Source organism: Aedes albopictus, chromosome 3 (genome assembly GCF_035046485.1).
Source record: "Aedes albopictus strain Foshan chromosome 3, AalbF5, whole genome shotgun sequence".
In the NCBI taxonomy this organism is placed as follows: Eukaryota; Metazoa; Arthropoda; class Insecta; order Diptera; family Culicidae; genus Aedes; species Aedes albopictus.
In genome coordinates, this window is record NC_085138.1 from 445,256,576 (window position 1) to 445,275,198 (window position 18,623).

Here is an 18,623-nt window from a genome sequence, read left to right on the forward strand (position 1 = left end):
TGTGTTGCATGTTACCCTCGCATTTTCCACACTGAAAAAAATATTGCCGGCGCTATTCAAGTGAATTGATTCTACCCATTTCGTTTGCTTCTACCCAAAAACTGCAAGAATATACATCTGGCGTTCGATTTTAGTCCCAGGTTTAATTAGGTCGTAACTTTGATGTGATACCTATGCAGATTAGACCCATTCAAATCAAACGCTAAAAAGAAAAAGGGTTTCTGAAAAAAGCAAAGCAAAACCAGCAAAACGATTTGCTGAATTTTAAGCAATATTTTGCTGAGATCCAGCACAATTTTATACCCTATCAGCCAAGCTATTAGCGCAAATTGCTGGATGTTTCAGAAAATATTGCTGAAGTTCAGCAATTTGTATTGCTGAATGTATGCATTGATTAACAACTAAAGCCTGTATGTATCCGCAATAATCGGGACACAGAAATATGTCTGTAACTCTGCAATAGATACATTAAAATTGCTCAAATTTTGCCTGATGGTGTGAATCGGTGAAGTACCTTTTGTTGTAGCAATGAAACAGTAGAACGCGAGCAATTGAATTTTGTACAGCCCCTGGTTAAGCTTGTCAGCGCTGTAACTTTTGAATTTGATATTGTCGGGCCGCCACCAAACCGGTCTTCGCACAATCAAGTCGCGACGCGACCCAACTCGCGACGTTTTTTAATCATGTCAAATGTAGTGCGCATCCTTCCCGTTGTTGTCAGCAACACAGCGCACTAGATGCGAAACAGTTGCGACACTTGTGGACCAAGAAAATGGCAATTTTTGATTGAATGTCGGTCTTGATTCCAACCGGATAGACAATAAATAAAATGACTGACATTTTGAACACAAACCTCTCAATCTACTTTACTTACATAAACAAAACTTCAAAAAAATCGATGCACTATCAACAATTTTATAGTCAAAACATATTTTGGGGCTGACCTTGATTTTAGCCCTCCAGACAACAATTAGTGAGCACCCCTTATTGTTTCGATTGTATTGTGTAAAGTACTACAATCATCAAATTTTGCAGGCATAATTTACACATAATCAACTACCTTCTGTGAAAATTTCATGAAAATTGACAGAGATATTCAAAAGTTATGAATGGGCAAACATCGCACATAAAAAACATGAAACATTTTCACTAACACGCAAAAACGGCTACGCTCAAAAATGTGTTCGGCCTGCACATTTTTAGTAAACATCCATGCCGCACATGACTGTGTTGTAAACACACATTTTTTTTTTAAATTGCTCGTACGCTCACATGAGCATGTATTTTGCAATAATTTCGACATGGCAACCTCATTGGGTTTATAAACCACCTTCAAATACCGAAAAATATTGATATTTTGCAAAAATGTGAGCGTACGAGCAATTTAAAAAAATGTGTGTTTCCAACACAGTCCCTGTGCGGCATGGGCGCTACTCAAAAATGAGAGTTTTTATTTTAGAGAGAACACTATCCCCTATCAACACTAGCAACTTTCAATCCAATAGATAAAAGTTGATGAAATTTTGCAAGAAAGTGTCTCTATAAGTATCATAACTGCTCACGAAGTTTCATAATTATCCTCACAGAGCTTTGAATTGTAGCGGAAAAGAACCATCTAGTATGCGAATGAAAATTGATGATGACTGTACAAAATCTTAAAAACATCGTCTGTTTGTTTCTCATCCACAATTAAAAGTAATGCGTCGATTTTTATGAAATTTTGCACAGATAATAAACATACATCAAAGAATTCTCAGTTATTTTTTGGCCAATTTTTATTGACTCAGTACAGATTTACTGCCGTACTTTTGTGTCCCGATTATTGCGGATACAGGCTTTATGCCGAAGAAATGAACTATAAATTATTAACCATTGTCAAGATTTCAGGGAAATAAATTTCTTTCGCATTGGAAATGAAGCTCATACATCGTTACAATATGTAACCTTCGCATCGTTTACGCAACCTAGTGAACCAGTCACAAACTATATTGTCCACTATGAACAAAGTAAATATGGATGTGGAGAACAAGGTGCAGAACAACATCTCTGAAGAAAGTAATCTAAAATTTTGCCCAATTCTGGTTTTGACTATGGTTGCTAAGTTGCCTTAGCCACTAGGCTAACTGGAGACCCCAGGCTCTCTGTCTCGCTGTTCTCGCTGTTATCGCTGTTCTCGCTGTTCTCGCTGTTCTCGCTGTTCTCGCTGTTCTCGCTGTTCTCGCTGTTCTCGCTGTTCTCGCTGTTCTCGCTGTTCTCGCTGTTCTCGCTGTTCTCGCTGTTCTCGCTGTTCTCGCTGTTCTCGCTGTTCTCGCTGTTCTCGCTGTTCTCGCTGTTCTCGCTGTTCTCGCTGTTCTCGCTGTTCTCGCTGTTCTCGCTGTTCTCGCTGTTCTCGCTGTTCTCGCTGTTCTCGCTGTTCTCGCTGTTCTCGCTGTTCTCGCTGTTCTCGCTGTTCTCGCTGTTCTCGCTGTTCTCGCTGTTCTCGCTGTTCTCGCTGTTCTCGCTGTTCTCGCTGTTCTCGCTGTTCTCGCTGTTCTCGCTGTTCTCGCTGTTCTCGCTGTTCTCGCTGTTCTCGCTGTTCTCGCTGTTCTCGCTGTTCTCGCTGTTCTCGCTGTTCTCGCTGTTCTCGCTGTTCTCGCTGTTGTCTGTCTGTCTGTCTGTCTGTCTGTCTGTCTGTCTGTCTGTCTGTCTGTCTGTCTGTCTGTCTGTCTGTCTGTCTGTCTGTCTGTCTGTCTGTCTGTCTGTCTGTCTGTCTGTCTGTCTGTCTGTCTGTCTGTCTGTCTGTCTGTCTGTCTGTCTGTCTGTCTGTCTGTCTGTCTGTCTGTCTGTCTGTCTGTCTGTCTGTCTGTCTGTCTGTCTGTCTGTCTGTCTGTCTGTCTGTCTGTCTGTCTGTCTGTCTGTCTGTCTGTCTGTCTGTCTGTCTGTCTGTCTGTCTGTCTGTCTGTCTGTCTGTCTGTCTGTCTGTCTGTCTGTCTGTCTGTCTGTCTGTCTGTCTGTCTGTCTGTCTGTCTGTCTGTCTGTCTGTCTGTCTGTCTGTCTGTCTGTCTGTCTGTCTGTCTGTCTGTCTGTCTGTCTGTCTGTCTGTCTGTCTGTCTGTCTGTCTGTCTGTCTGTCTGTCTGTCTGTCTGTCTGTCTGTCTGTCTGTCTGTCTGTCTGTCTGTCTGTCTGTCTGTCTGTCTGTCTGTCTGTCTGTCTGTCTGTCTGTCTGTCTGTCTGTCTGTCTGTCTGTCTGTCTGTCTGTCTGTCTGTCTGTCTGTCTGTCTGTCTGTCTGTCTGTCTGTCTGTCTGTCTGTCTGTCTGTCTGTCTGTCTGTCTGTCTGTCTGTCTGTCTGTCTGTCTGTCTGTCTGTCTGTCTGTCTGTCTGTCTGTCTGTCTGTCTGTCTGTCTGTCTGTCTGTCTGTCTGTCTGTCTGTCTGTCTGTCTGTCTGTCTGTCTGTCTGTCTGTCTGTCTGTCTGTCTGTCTGTCTGTCTGTCTGTCTGTCTGTCTGTCTGTCTGTCTGTCTGTCTGTCTGTCTGTCTGTCTGTCTGTCTGTCTGTCTGTCTGTCTGTCTGTCTGTCTGTCACTAAACCGATCGGCGTGAAACTTTGTATGTGGGTACTTTTGGGGCCGAGGATGATTCTTAGCATAGTGAGAGACTCCACCGATCTCTGGAAAGGGGAGCTCCCGTACGGATGAAGTTGCAGGGGACTTCTATTGGGAGCTGTACAGTGCGAGGAATAAGTATAAAGACAGAGCCGTTTTTCATACAAAATAATCATGTTTAGGGATCAAAATCTCTTTTTCTAGCGATTCGATTGTTATGGAATTTTGTCTGCAACCTTAAAATAACTAGAATTTTGGCTATAAATATAAATCATCATCCATGAAAACGTTTATATCGACTTTTCAGATTCATATAAAAATGTGTCTTTATATTTATTTGAATCTGAAAAGTCGATATAAACGTTTTCATGGATGATAATTTATATGTGTAGCCAAAATTCTAGTTATTTCAAGGTTGTAGACAAAATTCCATAACAATCGAATCCCTAGAAAAAGAAATTTAAATCAGTAAACATGATTATTTTGTAAGGAAAACGGCTCTGTCTTTATACTTATTTCTCGCACTGTATGACAGAAAACACAGTAGGAAGGCAGTCCGACATTTGCCGGGACAGCTAGTATTTTATATAAAAGTGTTATTTTAGAGTAGGTTTTCATTTAAATTTTGGGATAAACCTAGAGCATGTTCAATGTTTTTTTGGTTTATTTACTTTAAAATGAGACTTGGACTATTAAAATCGAACGCAAATTGACGGAGAAATGGGCTTAAAAAACATGTTTTGACGGGTTGTTTACAAACTTTTGATCGTGGTTGTAGATTAAACTTTGTTGTAGATTTGTCCACCAACTTAAATTTACAATAACTAATTACAATTTTTATTATTTCAGGGAGTTTCTCAACAGATATTTTACCATTAGTGAATAATAAATATTGAAAGATTTGTATTTCGGCTACAAAATGCATCATACTTTCCCAAAGTTGTTTCTTCTACTTCTAGAAATCCAAAGAATAATATGATAATTCTGGGAATAATTGGCAGCCGTTATAAATTATCAAAAATATCAATGTACCTGACACTGACAGTAGTCAAATACCTAAATTATCTCTTACGACGATTTTACCCTAGTCCTCTTACTCATTTGAGATTTCCTGGACAATGAACAGGTCAAGGTCAGCGTGAATATTGTTATTAGAGAGATTGTTTCTGGGTGAACATTACGATATTACGATGATTCTGAAGATATCAATTTATAATAATTATTAGGAGACAAAAAGTAAATAAAAACTATACAAACTCTTACCCATCAATCAACTGTTTTCTTTCTTGCTATCGCTGGTGAGTTAGTTGATGACGAGTATAACATGTTTTAAAATGAAACTCTTTGGAGCACAACTTACATTTAAATGACGGATCACTATGTGCTGTTACCTGGAGAAGAAAATAATTATTTTATTCAAGAATATCCATTTTTTTGTTTTTTTATTTGATGTAACTTACTTCATGATAATGTCTCCTTCTATGATTAGCAAATTCCAGGTCACATTTTGAACACGGAAACGTTTCAGAATCATCTGATTCCTGCAAAAAAAAAAATACAAAATTTTACAAAAATGGTACGTTTAAAAACCAAAAACTAATAAACAATACCTAATTAGTATTTCTAGTCTCCTTCTAAAATGAAGTTTTAAACATAAAATTCCAAATTGTTTGTTTCATAAAGGGCAAATTGAAAACTTACCGAAAGCTGGTTTTCCGTGCTCACTATCTCTCCCACTTCCCGGTGACTTTTTTCGTGGTCTACGAAGGCTTCTTTGGAATCGAACGTTTTGGGACAACTGGAACACTTGAACATCGTAGTCGTCGCGTCATTTGTTCCTATTCTACTACTACTGGTCGGTTGGTGTTGCTTGTGAGTTTGTTCGTGCCGTAGAAGACTTTGTTTCCGAATGAACGCGCTCGGACAGTGTGAACATTTGAATAGGGACTCCCGGTGATTTTCCAGCTGAAAGGATTGCTTTATATGGATTGTTACTATGAATACATTAATTAGACTCACCATGTGATAATAGTTTTCTCTACTAGTGGCAAACTGAAGCCCACAACCCGAACAGGCGTGAACGATTTGTTTGGTGTACTGGAAAAAAGAAAAAAAACAATGTTAATTAGACTTGACTAACCACTGTAAAAAGTCTATTCTAAAGAAACGCTAAGAGAAGTAGAACTTCACTCTTAAGTTCAAATAACGCTTCACTGTAAGGCTCACGTAATATGAAATACAATTTTAAGAATTTGGAAACTCCTTTGATAATGACTACTATCTTGTAGACGCTGAAATTCGGGCCATATTATTCAGCATCAAGAAATTCAAGAAAAAACAGAACCATGCGTTTCAATCTTTCAATTAGCGCTTCTAGAATGTTGGATATCTAAACCAACTAACAATCGCAATACACAAACAAGCATGCATGCTGAATTGTTACTTTATAATAGCAATGATAGCTGAACTAAAATTATGCTGTACATATTACTGTACAAATGTTTTACAATTGCAAAAAAAATTCCAATGTTCAACCACAGGCAAACATACGTAACACTTCGAACTTTTCTCAACCCCCTGAAGAAAGCGTTAGTTCTTGAAGCCGCCGCCTTTGGTGGGGCGCCACAGGTTTGTTTACGAAATTTCAGTCTGCTGGCCAATCTGCTACGTGCGGAAGCGAACTTTGTCGTGCGAAGATAAATTCGTGAGCGAAAAACGATCATTTCCACATATTGTTCAATGGGTTTAGTGTTCTTTGTTAAATTTACAAGACGCACAAGTATGAAAATACATTTAACCCATTTAAAACAACACTAAAGTCAATTAAATTTGAATGTCGCACCTGCTCCAACAGAAAAAAACACTGTGTTTTCAGCCTTATGCAACCGCCGATTCAAATCAGCACCACGTCCAGCACCATATTTTTGGCTTCAATCCAGTTGTATGTGGATGACAGCCGTTTCATGGGGTTGACTTTTCTCGATTCAAATCATAGCCATGGAAACATGTTCGCTCAATGCTAAAAGTATTGAAATTGGCCAACCATCAACTAGGTGGCGATAGTGGTTAAACGTCAAACTCGAACGAAAACGATGCGAGCGCCACGGATGACCGGTTGGCGAACTATCAAATTTTTAAATAAACCGTTAAATCGGTGTACGATGGGAATAATCAGAGTGCTACGTCTATATATCTGTGGTTCAACCTTTCGTTCCGGCATTAACAATGATAATTTAAAACACTTTTCAAGAGTTTAATAAGTTTTCGGTTCAACTTGTTGTAATTCCTTTACAAAATAGTTAAACCAAATCTTTTTCTGCTTCTTGTTAAGTTTATGTATAAATTAGCATATGTATCTGCATAATGTATTTTTCACAAGTCATATAAGTGCTTTAGTTTCATCATACTTCGACTCAGAATACAGAATGAAAAACTTTTTTACTGAAAAGTTAATTTTTTGATTTTAGTGCCTCAATTCATCACCTCTAGGATGGCGCAGATAGAAATCCTCTACATAGAGATGAGCGGAATTACATATGTCGATTCGGCAACGCTGTTTGTTTTGTTTACAACAGCTTCCAACACTTGCCACAAAGCTAGATGTTCAAACTTTTTGCGTGACTTTATTGTGGTGCACGTTGTTTTGTTTACGTTTGCTAATTATATTCGTACTTTTTCCCAAATTTTGGAAAAAAAATAACGGCGCAATCGAAGAAATCTGAAATGCATTGCAAAGAATAGCGCGAATCCAATCGGGAGAAGTGAATCAAACAGCAGCAATAAAAGTTTATTCGAGAAGAGCAGCGACAAAAGTTTTTTCATGTGCATACGCTTTTGAAAGCAGAATTAATTAAATATATCTTCTTACTAAATTTACATATGCCATCAAAGTCTCGATAATAAAAATAAATATTTGTAATATGTTTATTGTCGATTGCAATACCGTTCAAACAACGCCTTCCTACAAACGATAAACATGTTCATTTGGCTCACACTTTGACAGTTCTCTCTGCTCGATTGGCTCACAATGGCCGCCTCCGCGCAAAAGGAAGGCATGCGGCTGGCAATCGACGGGTCTCGAGTTCGAATCTTGATTTAGGTGAATTTATGTGTAGTTATTATTTCGTAAGTTTATAGATAATGGCCAATTATAAACCCTCGTGAAAATTTAAAAAAAATGCATTTTATTAATTTTTAATCATTTTTGCTGAAGCTGAATAACAGCTTTACTAATTGTTAAACGCATTTAACAACTAGCAGTTCAGTTGGTACACAATACTATGCTTTAAAATTTCTTTATATTTTTGTGAATAAAACCAGAACAAATGTTGTACCTGAAAATTATCCAAATATTATTCAGCATCATGCTGAATTAATTCGTTATAAAGGTGCTTGTTAAATAAGTGATTGTTAATTGGGAACGCTTGTCAGTCGAAGAGTTTACTACACAGTAATTTCAGAAGCAAGCAAAGCTGCCACATTATAGGCCGATAAATATCACACTCACACTCTAGATGCAAATCCTTAAATTTTTAATGACCGACATGTAGCACTTGTTATTTTGTACCACATATTAAAACATGATTACAGAATTTATTTGTGTTTTTTAATGAATTTAAAAGATGATCTATCAGTTATATCTACACCGAGAACTACACTGCATATGATCGCATAACTATTCCATATGAATAGGAAACCCAGTCTTGAATTCTTTTAGGTTCTGTTTCAGGAGTTCCGTAAACCGGGGTCAAATTGATCTCCGGGTCGAAATTGATCAGACGTTTTTCAGTTAGATCAAGCATACTTTACATAGTTTCCTTCCAAGTATCGTGATGTAGGAATCCTATACTACACGATACATGTGAGAAAACTATTCAAAACATACTTTATCTAACGGAAAAACGTCTGATCAATTTCGACCCGGAGATCAATTTGACCCCGGTTTACGGTTCCATGAAGAGTTCTACCGAATTATGTTATGGGCAATTATCTTTAGTAACGTTGTTTTGCTCGAAATATTTTAACATTTTGTTTCTTCTTGTAATGCATCAAGACATTTCTCCCGGAATACTTTAAGGAACATTCATTTTTTCCTTGGACCCCGCTTCAACAGTGTATCAAAACTTCAGATGCACAAATCTGAACAAATAAGCTTCAAATAATAGTGCACTTTATATTTTGAACTTGCTCACTTGTAATAAGCTTAAAATAAGAAGATCAGTTGAGTATGTCCTTAAGGAACTCACGATGGAGTTTCTACAAGAATTTCTGGGGAAACTGCCGTTGATAATTCTACTGAAACTCCTGAAAGAACTTACGGTGGAACTCCTATAGGAAGTCACGTCCCAAAACATTCTCGATCACACTCCAAGAGGAATTTCTGATGGAATTTTTAGAGGATTCCCCGGTTAAATTCCTGGAGGCATTCACGGTGAAACTCTTTCAGAAATTCCGATGAAACTGCTAGAAAAACTGCCGAAAGAATTTAAAGAGGAAAATTCTGAAAACTCTCGAAGGAACTCTGGAAGAACTCTCGAAGGAAATTTTGGAATAAATCACGCAGAAACTTCTGGCAGACTTCCAGAAAACTTATGGAAAACTTCTAAAACTCGCGTTTAGTATACAGGCGCATCTACAATGATCGATTTCTCTTCATCGATTCTCTCTTCGGATTATTCCGGGAAATACGACCAATATACGGATGATTTTTTTTTTAATTTCTTTGTATTTGTGAATTTTATCTTAATGCTAATTCTTCACACAATATTCGGATGATCTCTCGGTGTATTTCAGTGAAGGACGTCTAGGACTAGCACCTAAAACAACAAAAACAACCAAAAATGATTTGCCGGTCAAGTTATTACCCAAAGAGAAAATCGATCATTGTAGATACGTCCGTATGAAACTGAGCGCGAGAAAAGAACTTCTGGAAGAACTCCTGAAGGGACTTCAAGAGTTCCCGAAGAATCTCCTAGAGGATTCCTGCGGGAACTCCTAGAAAACTTTCCTAGAAAATAAAAGAAAATCGGGTTAAGTACGGTTCCTTTGAATTCCACTAAGAATTTGCATCCTTTGACAGATACGTATTTCGACCTCAACTGTAAGGTCGTCTTCAGTGTCTTGTACTTGACTCGACTACAAGACACTGAAGACGACCTTACAGTTGAGGTCGAAATACGTATCTGTCAAAGGATGCAAATTCTTAGTGGAATTCAAAGGAACCGTACTTAACCCGATTTTCTTTTATTTACAGATATTCCCCTAACAAGCCCAGGTTAATCATCATCATTTCCTAGAAAATTTCCAGAAGAATTTCTGGTAACTTTTACCTGGTAAACTCAGAGGAATGTCCAGGAGAATTCATAGAAAAATTCCTAAGAGAACTCCTAGAGAAATTAGCAAGGAAATTCCTAGAGGAATTCTTGTACTGGTAACTTTAGGAGTACCTAGGTACTAGAAGAATTCTCGATAAACTTCCGAACTCCAAGAGAAGTTCCCATAGGAACTTTAGGGGATTTCTTGGGGGCACTCCAAGAGAAATTCGCGGAGGAGCTCCTTAAAAAAATCCTGGGAAAATCCTAGAGGAAATTCTAACAGAAATCCTAAAGAAATTAGCGAGGGAATTTCTGGATGAATTTCCGAATGAAACACTATAGAAATTCCTAGGTGAACTCCTAGATGATTTCACATGGAATAACTTATCTAAATTCCCAGGGGAACTTCTAGAAACATTCTCAGGGAAACTCTTAAAGGAATTCCGGGTGTATCTGCTGAAGGAATTCTCGGGGAACTCCTATGGAAACTCCTGGGGGAACTCTCGGAAGAACTTTTAGAGCAATTCCCAAGGATATTTCTAGAATAATTCCCGGGGCAACTTTTGGAGGATTTACTGGGGGAACTCCCGGGGGAAATGCTTAAGGAATTTCCGAATGTATTCCTAGTGGAATTTCCGGGGGAACTCGTAAAGAAATCCTTTCCTCCTCCGCGTGAAATGCTAGAGAAATTCCCTGGTAAATTTTGAAGGAAACTCCAGGTATTCCTAGATGATTTTCCAGAAGAACTGCAGCAGTGCCGGTGGACGCATAATTGTCCCATGTGCAAAAACAGACAATCGAGAAAATCGCTTCCAAAGTTCAAAAAAGTAAAATTCCTCAACTATGAAGCAAAAGTGCTGAATCGTGTTATAACATCGACCAATTTTGAATTTGAGCACTAGTTTTTGTTTTAGAGCGATTTTATTGCTCCATAGGATTTGCAATGAAACGTGACGCTTATGCGTCCACTTTTTAGAATGTGACAAATCGGCGTTGCATTTTTTCGACAATTTTCGGAACAAACTAACTGTTTTTATTTCCCTATATGATAGTACACTATGAATCATGTTCATAAGCTGCAAAATCTCAATATTGCCAAAAATGCACATGGGACAAATATGCTTCCACCGGCAGTGCTGGAGCAACTCGTAGAGGAATGCCCAGATGAACTTCTAGAGAAATTCCCGGAAGAACTCTTGGAAGAATTCCCGAAGAAATTCTCGATGCAACTCCTAGATGAATTTCCCGAAAAACTTCTAGAAAAACTCCGGGAGCTATCCCCGGAGGAACTACAGCAGCGATACCCGCAGAAACTCCTGGAGCATTTACCGGAGCAACTCTTGCAACTATTTTCGAGCGAACTCCTAGAGCAACTCTCGGAGGAACTTCTGGAGCAATTTTCGGAGGAGCTCCTGAAACATTTTTCGGGAAAACTCCTTGAGCAATTCCGGGAGGAACTCCTGATGCAATTCCCATAGAAACTTCTGGAGCAATTTCAGGAGGAATTCCTGAAGTGATTCCCGGAGGAACTCCTGAAACAATTTTTGGAGGAACTCTCGCAGCAATCTGCGAAACTACTGGAACAATTCCCGGAGAAACCCCTGCAACTATTTTCGAGCGAACTCTGAAGCAATTCTCGGGGGAGCAATCTTCGGAGCAACTCCTGGAGCAATTCCCGGTGGAACTCCTGAGCAATTTTCGGAGGATCTCCTCCAATGTCCAATGGTACCAATAGAACCTCCTGAAGCGATTCCCGGAGGAACTCCAGGAGGAATTCTTGAAGAAATTTCCTTCAGGAAATCTTGGAGTAATTCCAGGAGGAACTCCTGGAATCATGTCCGGAGGAACTGCTGGATCAATTTCCGGAGGAGCTCCTGAAACATTTTTCGGGGAAACTCCTAGAGCAATTCCCATTGGAACTCCTGGAGCAATTCCCCGAGGAACTCCTCGAGCAATTTCCTATGGCAATTCCCGGGTGAACTTTTGAAGCGATTTCCGGAGGAACTCCTGAAGCGATTCCCGAAGATACACCTGAACCGATTCGCGGACACCTGCAACTATTTTCGAGGAAACTCTTAGAGAATTTTACGGAGGAACTCTTCGAACAATCTCCGGAGGAACTCCTGAAGCAATTCCCGGAAGGACTCCTGAAACTTTTTTTCGCGGAACTCCTAAAGCGATTCTCGGATGAACTCCTGGATCGATTCCCGGAAGGACTCATGAAACATATTTCGGGGGAACTCCTAAAGCAATTCTCGGAGGAACTCCTGGATAAATTCCCGAAGAAACTACTGGAGCAATTCCCAGAGAAACTCCGAAGATTTCTCCGAGAAGAACTCTTGGAGCAATCTTCTGAGGAAGTTTTCAAGAAATTTTCGAGGACACTTCTGGAGCAATTCCCGGAGGAACTCCTTGAGCATTTTGCGGAGGAACTCCTGAAGCAATTTCCGGAGAAATCCCTGGAGTAATTTCCGGAGGAACTCCTGGAGTGATTCTTGGAGGAACTCTTTGAGCAATCTTTGGAGAAACTCTTGGAAGAATTTCCGAAGGAACTTCTGGATGAACTTGGAACAAAAAAAACTTCTAATGGAACATTTCCTGGAAGAACTCCTGGCACAGTTTTCGGAGGAACTCTTCAGAGCAAACTAGTAGCCTAATTACTGACCCCATTCACTGCCGTGTGCAGCATAGTTGTCCCATGTTAATAGGGATTCCCATAGAACATGGAACAACTATGCTGCACACGGCAGTTCACCTCTCATAATCTCCTCAGAACATATCAAAAGCCCAAACCAAGTGCATTCAATTTGATCAAGAATGTTATTTACCGGAGCTTGCGATCCAACATTGTCGTTTTCCTGGGTTTTGCAGCTATCCTTAGTTTTATCCGATTCATTTTCGTCATCCGAACCAATTTCTATAACATCATTTTCCTTACTTTGCACGGCCACAACTTCATCTGTATCCGATTCATCATCTTCAATTTCTATAATATCATTTTCATTCTGTCTGGATTCGCTTTTATCGTTTTCATTTTCATCTGCTTCATCAGTTCCGTCGTCTCCAATTTCTATGATTTCATTCCCCTCATCGTCATTCTCTTGCCCACTTTCGCTTTCATCCGTTTCATACTCATCTGTCGTGCTGCCATCATCAATACTATTTGCAGCTTCGTTTTCAACTGTTTCGTTTTCTGTGGCACTATCCGTTCCAATTGGCGGCTGATGAATGGTCATATGAAGCTCCATGTGATATGCATAGAAAAACTTCTTCGAACAGATGGAACATTTGAAATTTGGCTCGGAATGGACATGCACCTAGAGAAAGTTAAGAAAAAAATAAGTAAAAATGAAAAATAAGATAGATACTACACTGCACTGCCTATGATCGCATGTGTTCCATATTTGCTTGCTTTCCTAATCATATCTGACAGTTATGCGATCATAGGCTGTACAATACAACCTACCATATGGTAATTCTTTTGGCATGCTCTATGGAAAGTTTTACCACATTTGTCACAGGGCTACGAATATCATGTTGCGTTGGTTTGTTTTATCGAAATGAGTGAAAAAATGTAGAATTTCATTAGAAAACTATTGTTGCGCTCATCTGCATGGACTGGCTCCAAAAAACAGATAAATTAAAACCTTACCGACTTATCCGTAAACGTATAGTGAGTGTTCAGATGGTTCATAAATTTGAGCTTGGAGTTGAATACCTCAGGACACTTGGAACATTCGTATTTGCGCGTGCCATCCTTGACCTTTTTGCATTTGTGTTTTAGAAGATTTTGCTCTCGAACGAACGGACACGCACACAGCGGACATTTGAACAGCTTTTCTCGCTAGTAAAATAAAAAAAATGTTACTATTTTTAAATATTATACACTCATAGCACAATTGTGGGTCACTCAAGAAGCCATCATTTCATAATATGAATCATTTTTCATTCAAAAATAACACTTTCATAATTTTTATTTTATATTCTCTTCATTGAAACTCCTTTTTATTGTTTTATATAAAAACTGCTTGTAAAATTCACTTTAGGCGGTGAAAATTGCTAAAATGTTGGTAGGGTGGGGCGGGGCAAGATGGGTCACGGGGCAAGATGGGTCAGTGTCATTTTTGGGCGCATTACTCATGTTTTGTTTAGATTAATAATTTTGTTAGATGACCAGCATGAATATACAAAAGTTTGGGGCATTGATTGAAAAATTATTCACTCTCATTGGAAATAAAAAATAAAATGGTTTTTAGCCATTTTTCTTATGCGATACATTCCATATAATCTCCATATAAACGGCCGCGGGGCAAGATGGGTCACCTTCTATTTTGAACGTATTTTTGGAGCATTCAAAAGTTATTTATTTTTTATTACAAGACTATCTCATAAATGACTTCAATCAAGCGGAATGAACACTCAAAATTATAACATAAAATTATGATAATTTTTTAGTGAAAACATCGATTTTCAAGACGCCTTAGGACCACTCAAATCGTAAAGTTTTTTATATTCCAAATAAATCTATAGAATGTTTACTAGTAGCTCTTGTTTATTCAGTATGGGTATGGAGCATATATGAATGCGGAACAAATCTTATATTTTGACGTTTTTCGTTGAGAAAATGTGAATTACTTAAAAGGTGACCCATCTTGCCCCGCACTTTTTTCACGGTGCAAAATCGATCACTTTTCAAAACTGCTCGTTTGACATCATATTTTGTATTTAATGAACTTTTCATCGACTTTTAGCATAGCTAACTAGTGTATTAAAGAGTAGCGGACGAATACAAACCAATACGATTTGTATTTACAAAGTTATGGTGATCCATCCTTATGCGACCCATCTTGCCCCGCCCCACCCTAATTAATGAAAACCACAATAATGGGTCAAAATTAGAGTCAGTCTAGTTAGAGTCTGGCGGACTGTCACTTTCGATCGGAGCCAATCGAGCATGACGTCACGGTGTAGCATTTATCGGTGAGGACACTATGACGTCATGCTCGATTGGCTCCGGTAGAAAGTGACAGTCCGCCAGACTCTAATTATAGGGACTCTAGTCAAAATTGGCTGTGTAACAATTATGGGTCAATTTGTTGCCTATTATTAGTCACTCAAGAGGAATCGGCTCAACAATAATGTTTGTCTATTTTTTCAATGAATGATCACTTATTCTCGATAAATCAACTATAGTAGAATCCAAACCTGGTCTCAAACTTCTTAACGAATCGTGTTTTCAAGATTTGGAATCAATTTTTCAAAATTGGGACAAAATCTCCAACACAACCACCGATAAACGCCTAAAAGTATGCAATTACCATGTATGCAGAACCAAGCTTTCTATTTGATGAAAACATGCGCGAAATGATGCGATTTGCTTTCGACAACGAATACGTTTTCACCCATCCTCGCTTTATTCAATCAACCTCCCATACGACTAGCAAACGAACGGACTCAACACTGATGAGCATAGTTGACTCTTCCTTTTCGCCGTTGAGCCGTTGCGTTCTAGCCAAGCATCTCTTTTCATCGCTTTCGATGCTTTTCGACAGCTTATCGCGAAGCATCGTTGGCTGGAAGCTTTATTAGTATGGTATCGGTACTTGCGAATGTTGCTTCTGTGTGCGTGTCGAGCGTTCGTGCCGTAGCTTCGCAAACCAACCTATTCGGTATGGTTCGGCTGTTCGGGCGAGCGTGTGGCGGCGCAGTCAGATGTGTGCAAATCGTTTGTGATTTACATCATGTTCGTTTTGCCACCTCTTTGCTGCTGGTCATCGCTGATCAGTGCACAGTTCAATCGCACGCGATAAATATACAGTTGATGAGTTGTGATGAGCACTAGTGTGGTGACAATTTGCATCATTGTGCAGAACTTTCAATTTTGATTTGATTATTTGATTATTTCACACATCTTTTGAAAAAAAAATACTTGTTTGCAGTTATGCTACAGGTTATAAAGGGTGATACGGTCAAAATTTGGTCACACAATTTTTTTCATAACTTTAGACTGCGTACACCAAAACAGCTAATTTTTGGACCAGTAATGCTACATTATATGTAGCTTATACCATAAAATTTTTATCAAAATCGATTAAGTATTGGTTGATATATAGATAAAACCATCGACCTACCTTTTTACAATTTTGTACAAAGGCGCTCCATAGTAATTTTCGGAAATTTAAGGTCAGCAAAGCACAATTTTGATTATAGAACTACCAATACTGCTCCGATTTTTATCAAAATTTTACAGTATAATACTATTATGAAAATATGTTCGTAGTAAAATTTTGAGCTATTTTGTATGAATATTTTCAAAGTTGTAGCAGTTTGAATATGAAAAAAACTGACCAGGTGCCACTTAAGCAAATATAACTTTGTAACGGCTGGATCAAATTGTATGAAATTTTTACACAACATTTTGATATGCATACTTCACATACAGAAAAATTTTCATTGAAATCGGTTAAGTATTTCTGTCTCTATAAATAAAACAGTAAAAATGTGTTCTTATTTGTGAAAAAAAAAATTAAAATTGCAGATCTCAGGGTTCAACAATATCTCCGCAAATACTAGACCGATCTTGATGAAAATTTTATGGTACAAGCTACATATAATGGACCATTCCTGATCCAAAAGTCAGCTGTTTTGGTGTACGCAGTCTAAAGTTATGAAAAAAAATGTGTGACCAAAATTTGACTTGACTTGACAATATTTGACAAAATTTGACCACCTAAACAAATATAACTTTGTAATGGCTGGATCAAATTGAATAAAATTTTTACACAACATTTTAAAATGTATACTTTACATACAGAAAAATTTTCATTGACATTGGTTCAGTATTTCTGGCTCTAAAAATAAAAGAGTAAAAATGTGTTCTTATTTTTTAATCCTCTTTGTACAACATTTTAAAATTGCAGTTTTCAGGATTCACAATATCTCCGCACATACTAAACCGATTTTGATGAAAATTTTATGGTATAAGCTACATATAATGTACCATTACTGATCCAAAAATCAGCTGTTTTGGTGTACGCAGTCTCAAGTTATGAAACAAATTGTGTGACCAAATTTTGACCGTATCACCCTTTATTCCCAAATCTTGGCGGGATATTACTGTGAAGTTTATTCCGAAAGTGGGTCGTGCATCGTATGAAGAAGCAAAGAGTTTCAGACCTATCAGTTTGACCTCTTTTCTACTGAAATGCTTAGAACGCATTGTGGATCATTACATCCGTGATGTTCATCTGGCCAACGTGCCTCTTCATGTGAACCAACATGCCTACCAATCTGATAAGTCCACTGTGACTCTTTTACACAAGGTTGTTTACGATATCGAGAAAGCATTCACTCAAAAGCAATCCTGTTTGGGTGGTTTCTTAGATATCGAGGGTGCCTTTGACAATGTGCCTTTCGATGCCATATTGGAAGCCACACGGAGTCATGGTATATCTCCAATGGGTGGTATCACATTTTCCGGAATGCCATCTCCCGGAATGCCATTTCCCGGAGTGTCATTTCCCGGAATGACACATTTCCCGGAATGCCATTTCCCGGAGTGACATTTCCCGGAATGACACATTATCCGGAAAGCCATTTCCCGGAATGACACATTTCGCGGAATGCCATTTCCCGGAGTGGTTATCCGTGAGGGAATTTGATTGGCATGTTCTCATTGGACCAACCATTCGGTTGTCCGTGAAGGACTTCGTATGTCGGACCAACCAGCCGGTTGTCTGTGATAAATCGAAGGTGTTTTAGTCGACAGCCCTTAGACTTTCTCATCCATCATAGCAAAGTACATACCAAAAAAAAACAACAAGTGCAACCAACCTATCAGCCTGTACTTCATTTTGAAGCAAACTACCACAGCTTTAAAAGGACGGCCAGTGGGCAGCCTAATGGAATGGTATTATTATGAAACACATGATACACCTCGAAAGAACAGCCTATTTTTAAAAGAAGGAAAAATCTCTGATGGGAAAGCTAGTAGAGTGGCCGCCAATAGGACAGTAGCAGCCGAGTTGAATGGCTTGATTATCATAAATGCATATACATACTACTTTCGAAGCATATGGATACAACATTAGCAGTTTATTTAATTAGGATGCTATGATACTGTAATATTGACCACATCACAAACTCTCCCATCAGAGATTTTTTCCTTCTTTTGAAAATAGGCTGTTCTTTCAAGGTGCACATACCTCGAGCACATATCAAAATCAAACTATTCGACTGCCCAATGTCCGTCCTTAGAATTTAAGCCATTCAATTCAATAACCTAGCAAGCTAGCTCCCTAATGACTTGATACCTCATTTCGCGAAATTAGTAATTCCGGGAAATGTCACTCTGGCAAATGGCATTCCGGGAAATGACTTTCCGGGAAAATGATCATTCCGGGAAGTGGCATTCCGGGAAAATTATCATTCCGGGAAATGTCATTCCGGGAAATGTCATTCTGGGAAATGTCACTCCGGGAAATGGCATTCCGGGAAGTGGCATTCCGGGAAATGTGATACCACCCTCCAATGATTTCCAATTGGATTCATCAAATGCTCAAAAACCGATATCTCTTCTCGACATTGCGTCTAGCAGGGATTAGGAGATTGAGTGTTTGTGGATGCCCCCAAGGGGGAGTCTTGTCACCGCTTTTGTGGAATCTCGTAGCAGATACGCTATTGAGGTTTTTCTACTTATAGTTTTGCCGACGACTACCTAGCATTGTTAG

The 18,623-nt window shown here is 38.8% G+C and overlaps 2 protein-coding genes across 6 annotated transcripts in view; one reads left to right on the forward strand and one right to left on the reverse strand.

The window, feature by feature from the left end:
* Nucleotides 1–2,012: 2,012 nt before the first annotated feature.
* On the forward strand, nucleotides 2,013–4,459 carry LOC115268212 (uncharacterized). The gene is made up of 3 exons (XM_062858363.1): nucleotides 2,013–2,055; nucleotides 2,130–2,644; nucleotides 4,430–4,459. The coding sequence occupies exons 1-3, from the start codon at nucleotides 2,013–2,015 to the stop codon at nucleotides 4,457–4,459; spliced, it is 588 nt and encodes a 195-aa protein (XP_062714347.1).
* A 7-nt stretch (nucleotides 4,460–4,466) lies between these two features.
* The window catches only part of LOC109407606 (uncharacterized), a 64,394-nt gene continuing 50,237 nt past the window's right edge, over nucleotides 4,467–18,623 (reverse strand). For 4 of the 5 annotated variants that reach the window (XM_062856692.1, XM_029876066.2, XM_062856693.1 and 1 more), the window contains 8 exons: nucleotides 13,547–13,738; nucleotides 13,361–13,417; nucleotides 12,723–13,211; nucleotides 5,600–5,677; nucleotides 5,282–5,545; nucleotides 5,041–5,121; nucleotides 4,844–4,971; nucleotides 4,467–4,776 (listed from right to left, as the gene is read on the reverse strand). In XM_062856692.1, coding sequence (XP_062712676.1) covers nucleotides 4,870–4,971; nucleotides 5,041–5,121; nucleotides 5,282–5,545; nucleotides 5,600–5,677; nucleotides 12,723–13,211; nucleotides 13,361–13,417; nucleotides 13,547–13,738 — 1,263 coding nt within the window. In that variant the 3' untranslated portion in view covers nucleotides 4,467–4,776; nucleotides 4,844–4,869. Of the gene's footprint in view, nucleotides 4,777–4,843; nucleotides 4,972–5,040; nucleotides 5,122–5,190; nucleotides 5,215–5,281; nucleotides 5,546–5,599; nucleotides 5,678–12,722; nucleotides 13,212–13,360; nucleotides 13,418–13,546; nucleotides 13,739–18,623 lie in introns of those variants that run through there. The other variant, XR_003898134.2, reaches the window with a different exon arrangement.

Coding starts and splice junctions, on each gene's coding strand:
- LOC115268212 (XM_062858363.1), top strand. CDS start 2,013: ATGGATGTGGAGAACAAGGTGCAGAACAACATCTCTGAAGAAA. Junction 2,056..2,129: donor GAACAACATCTCTGAAGAAA/GTAATCTAAAAT, acceptor GGCTAACTGGAG/ACCCCAGGCTCTCTGTCTCG. Junction 2,645..4,429: donor CGCTGTTCTCGCTGTTGTCT/GTCTGTCTGTCT, acceptor TTATTATTTCAG/GGAGTTTCTCAACAGATATT.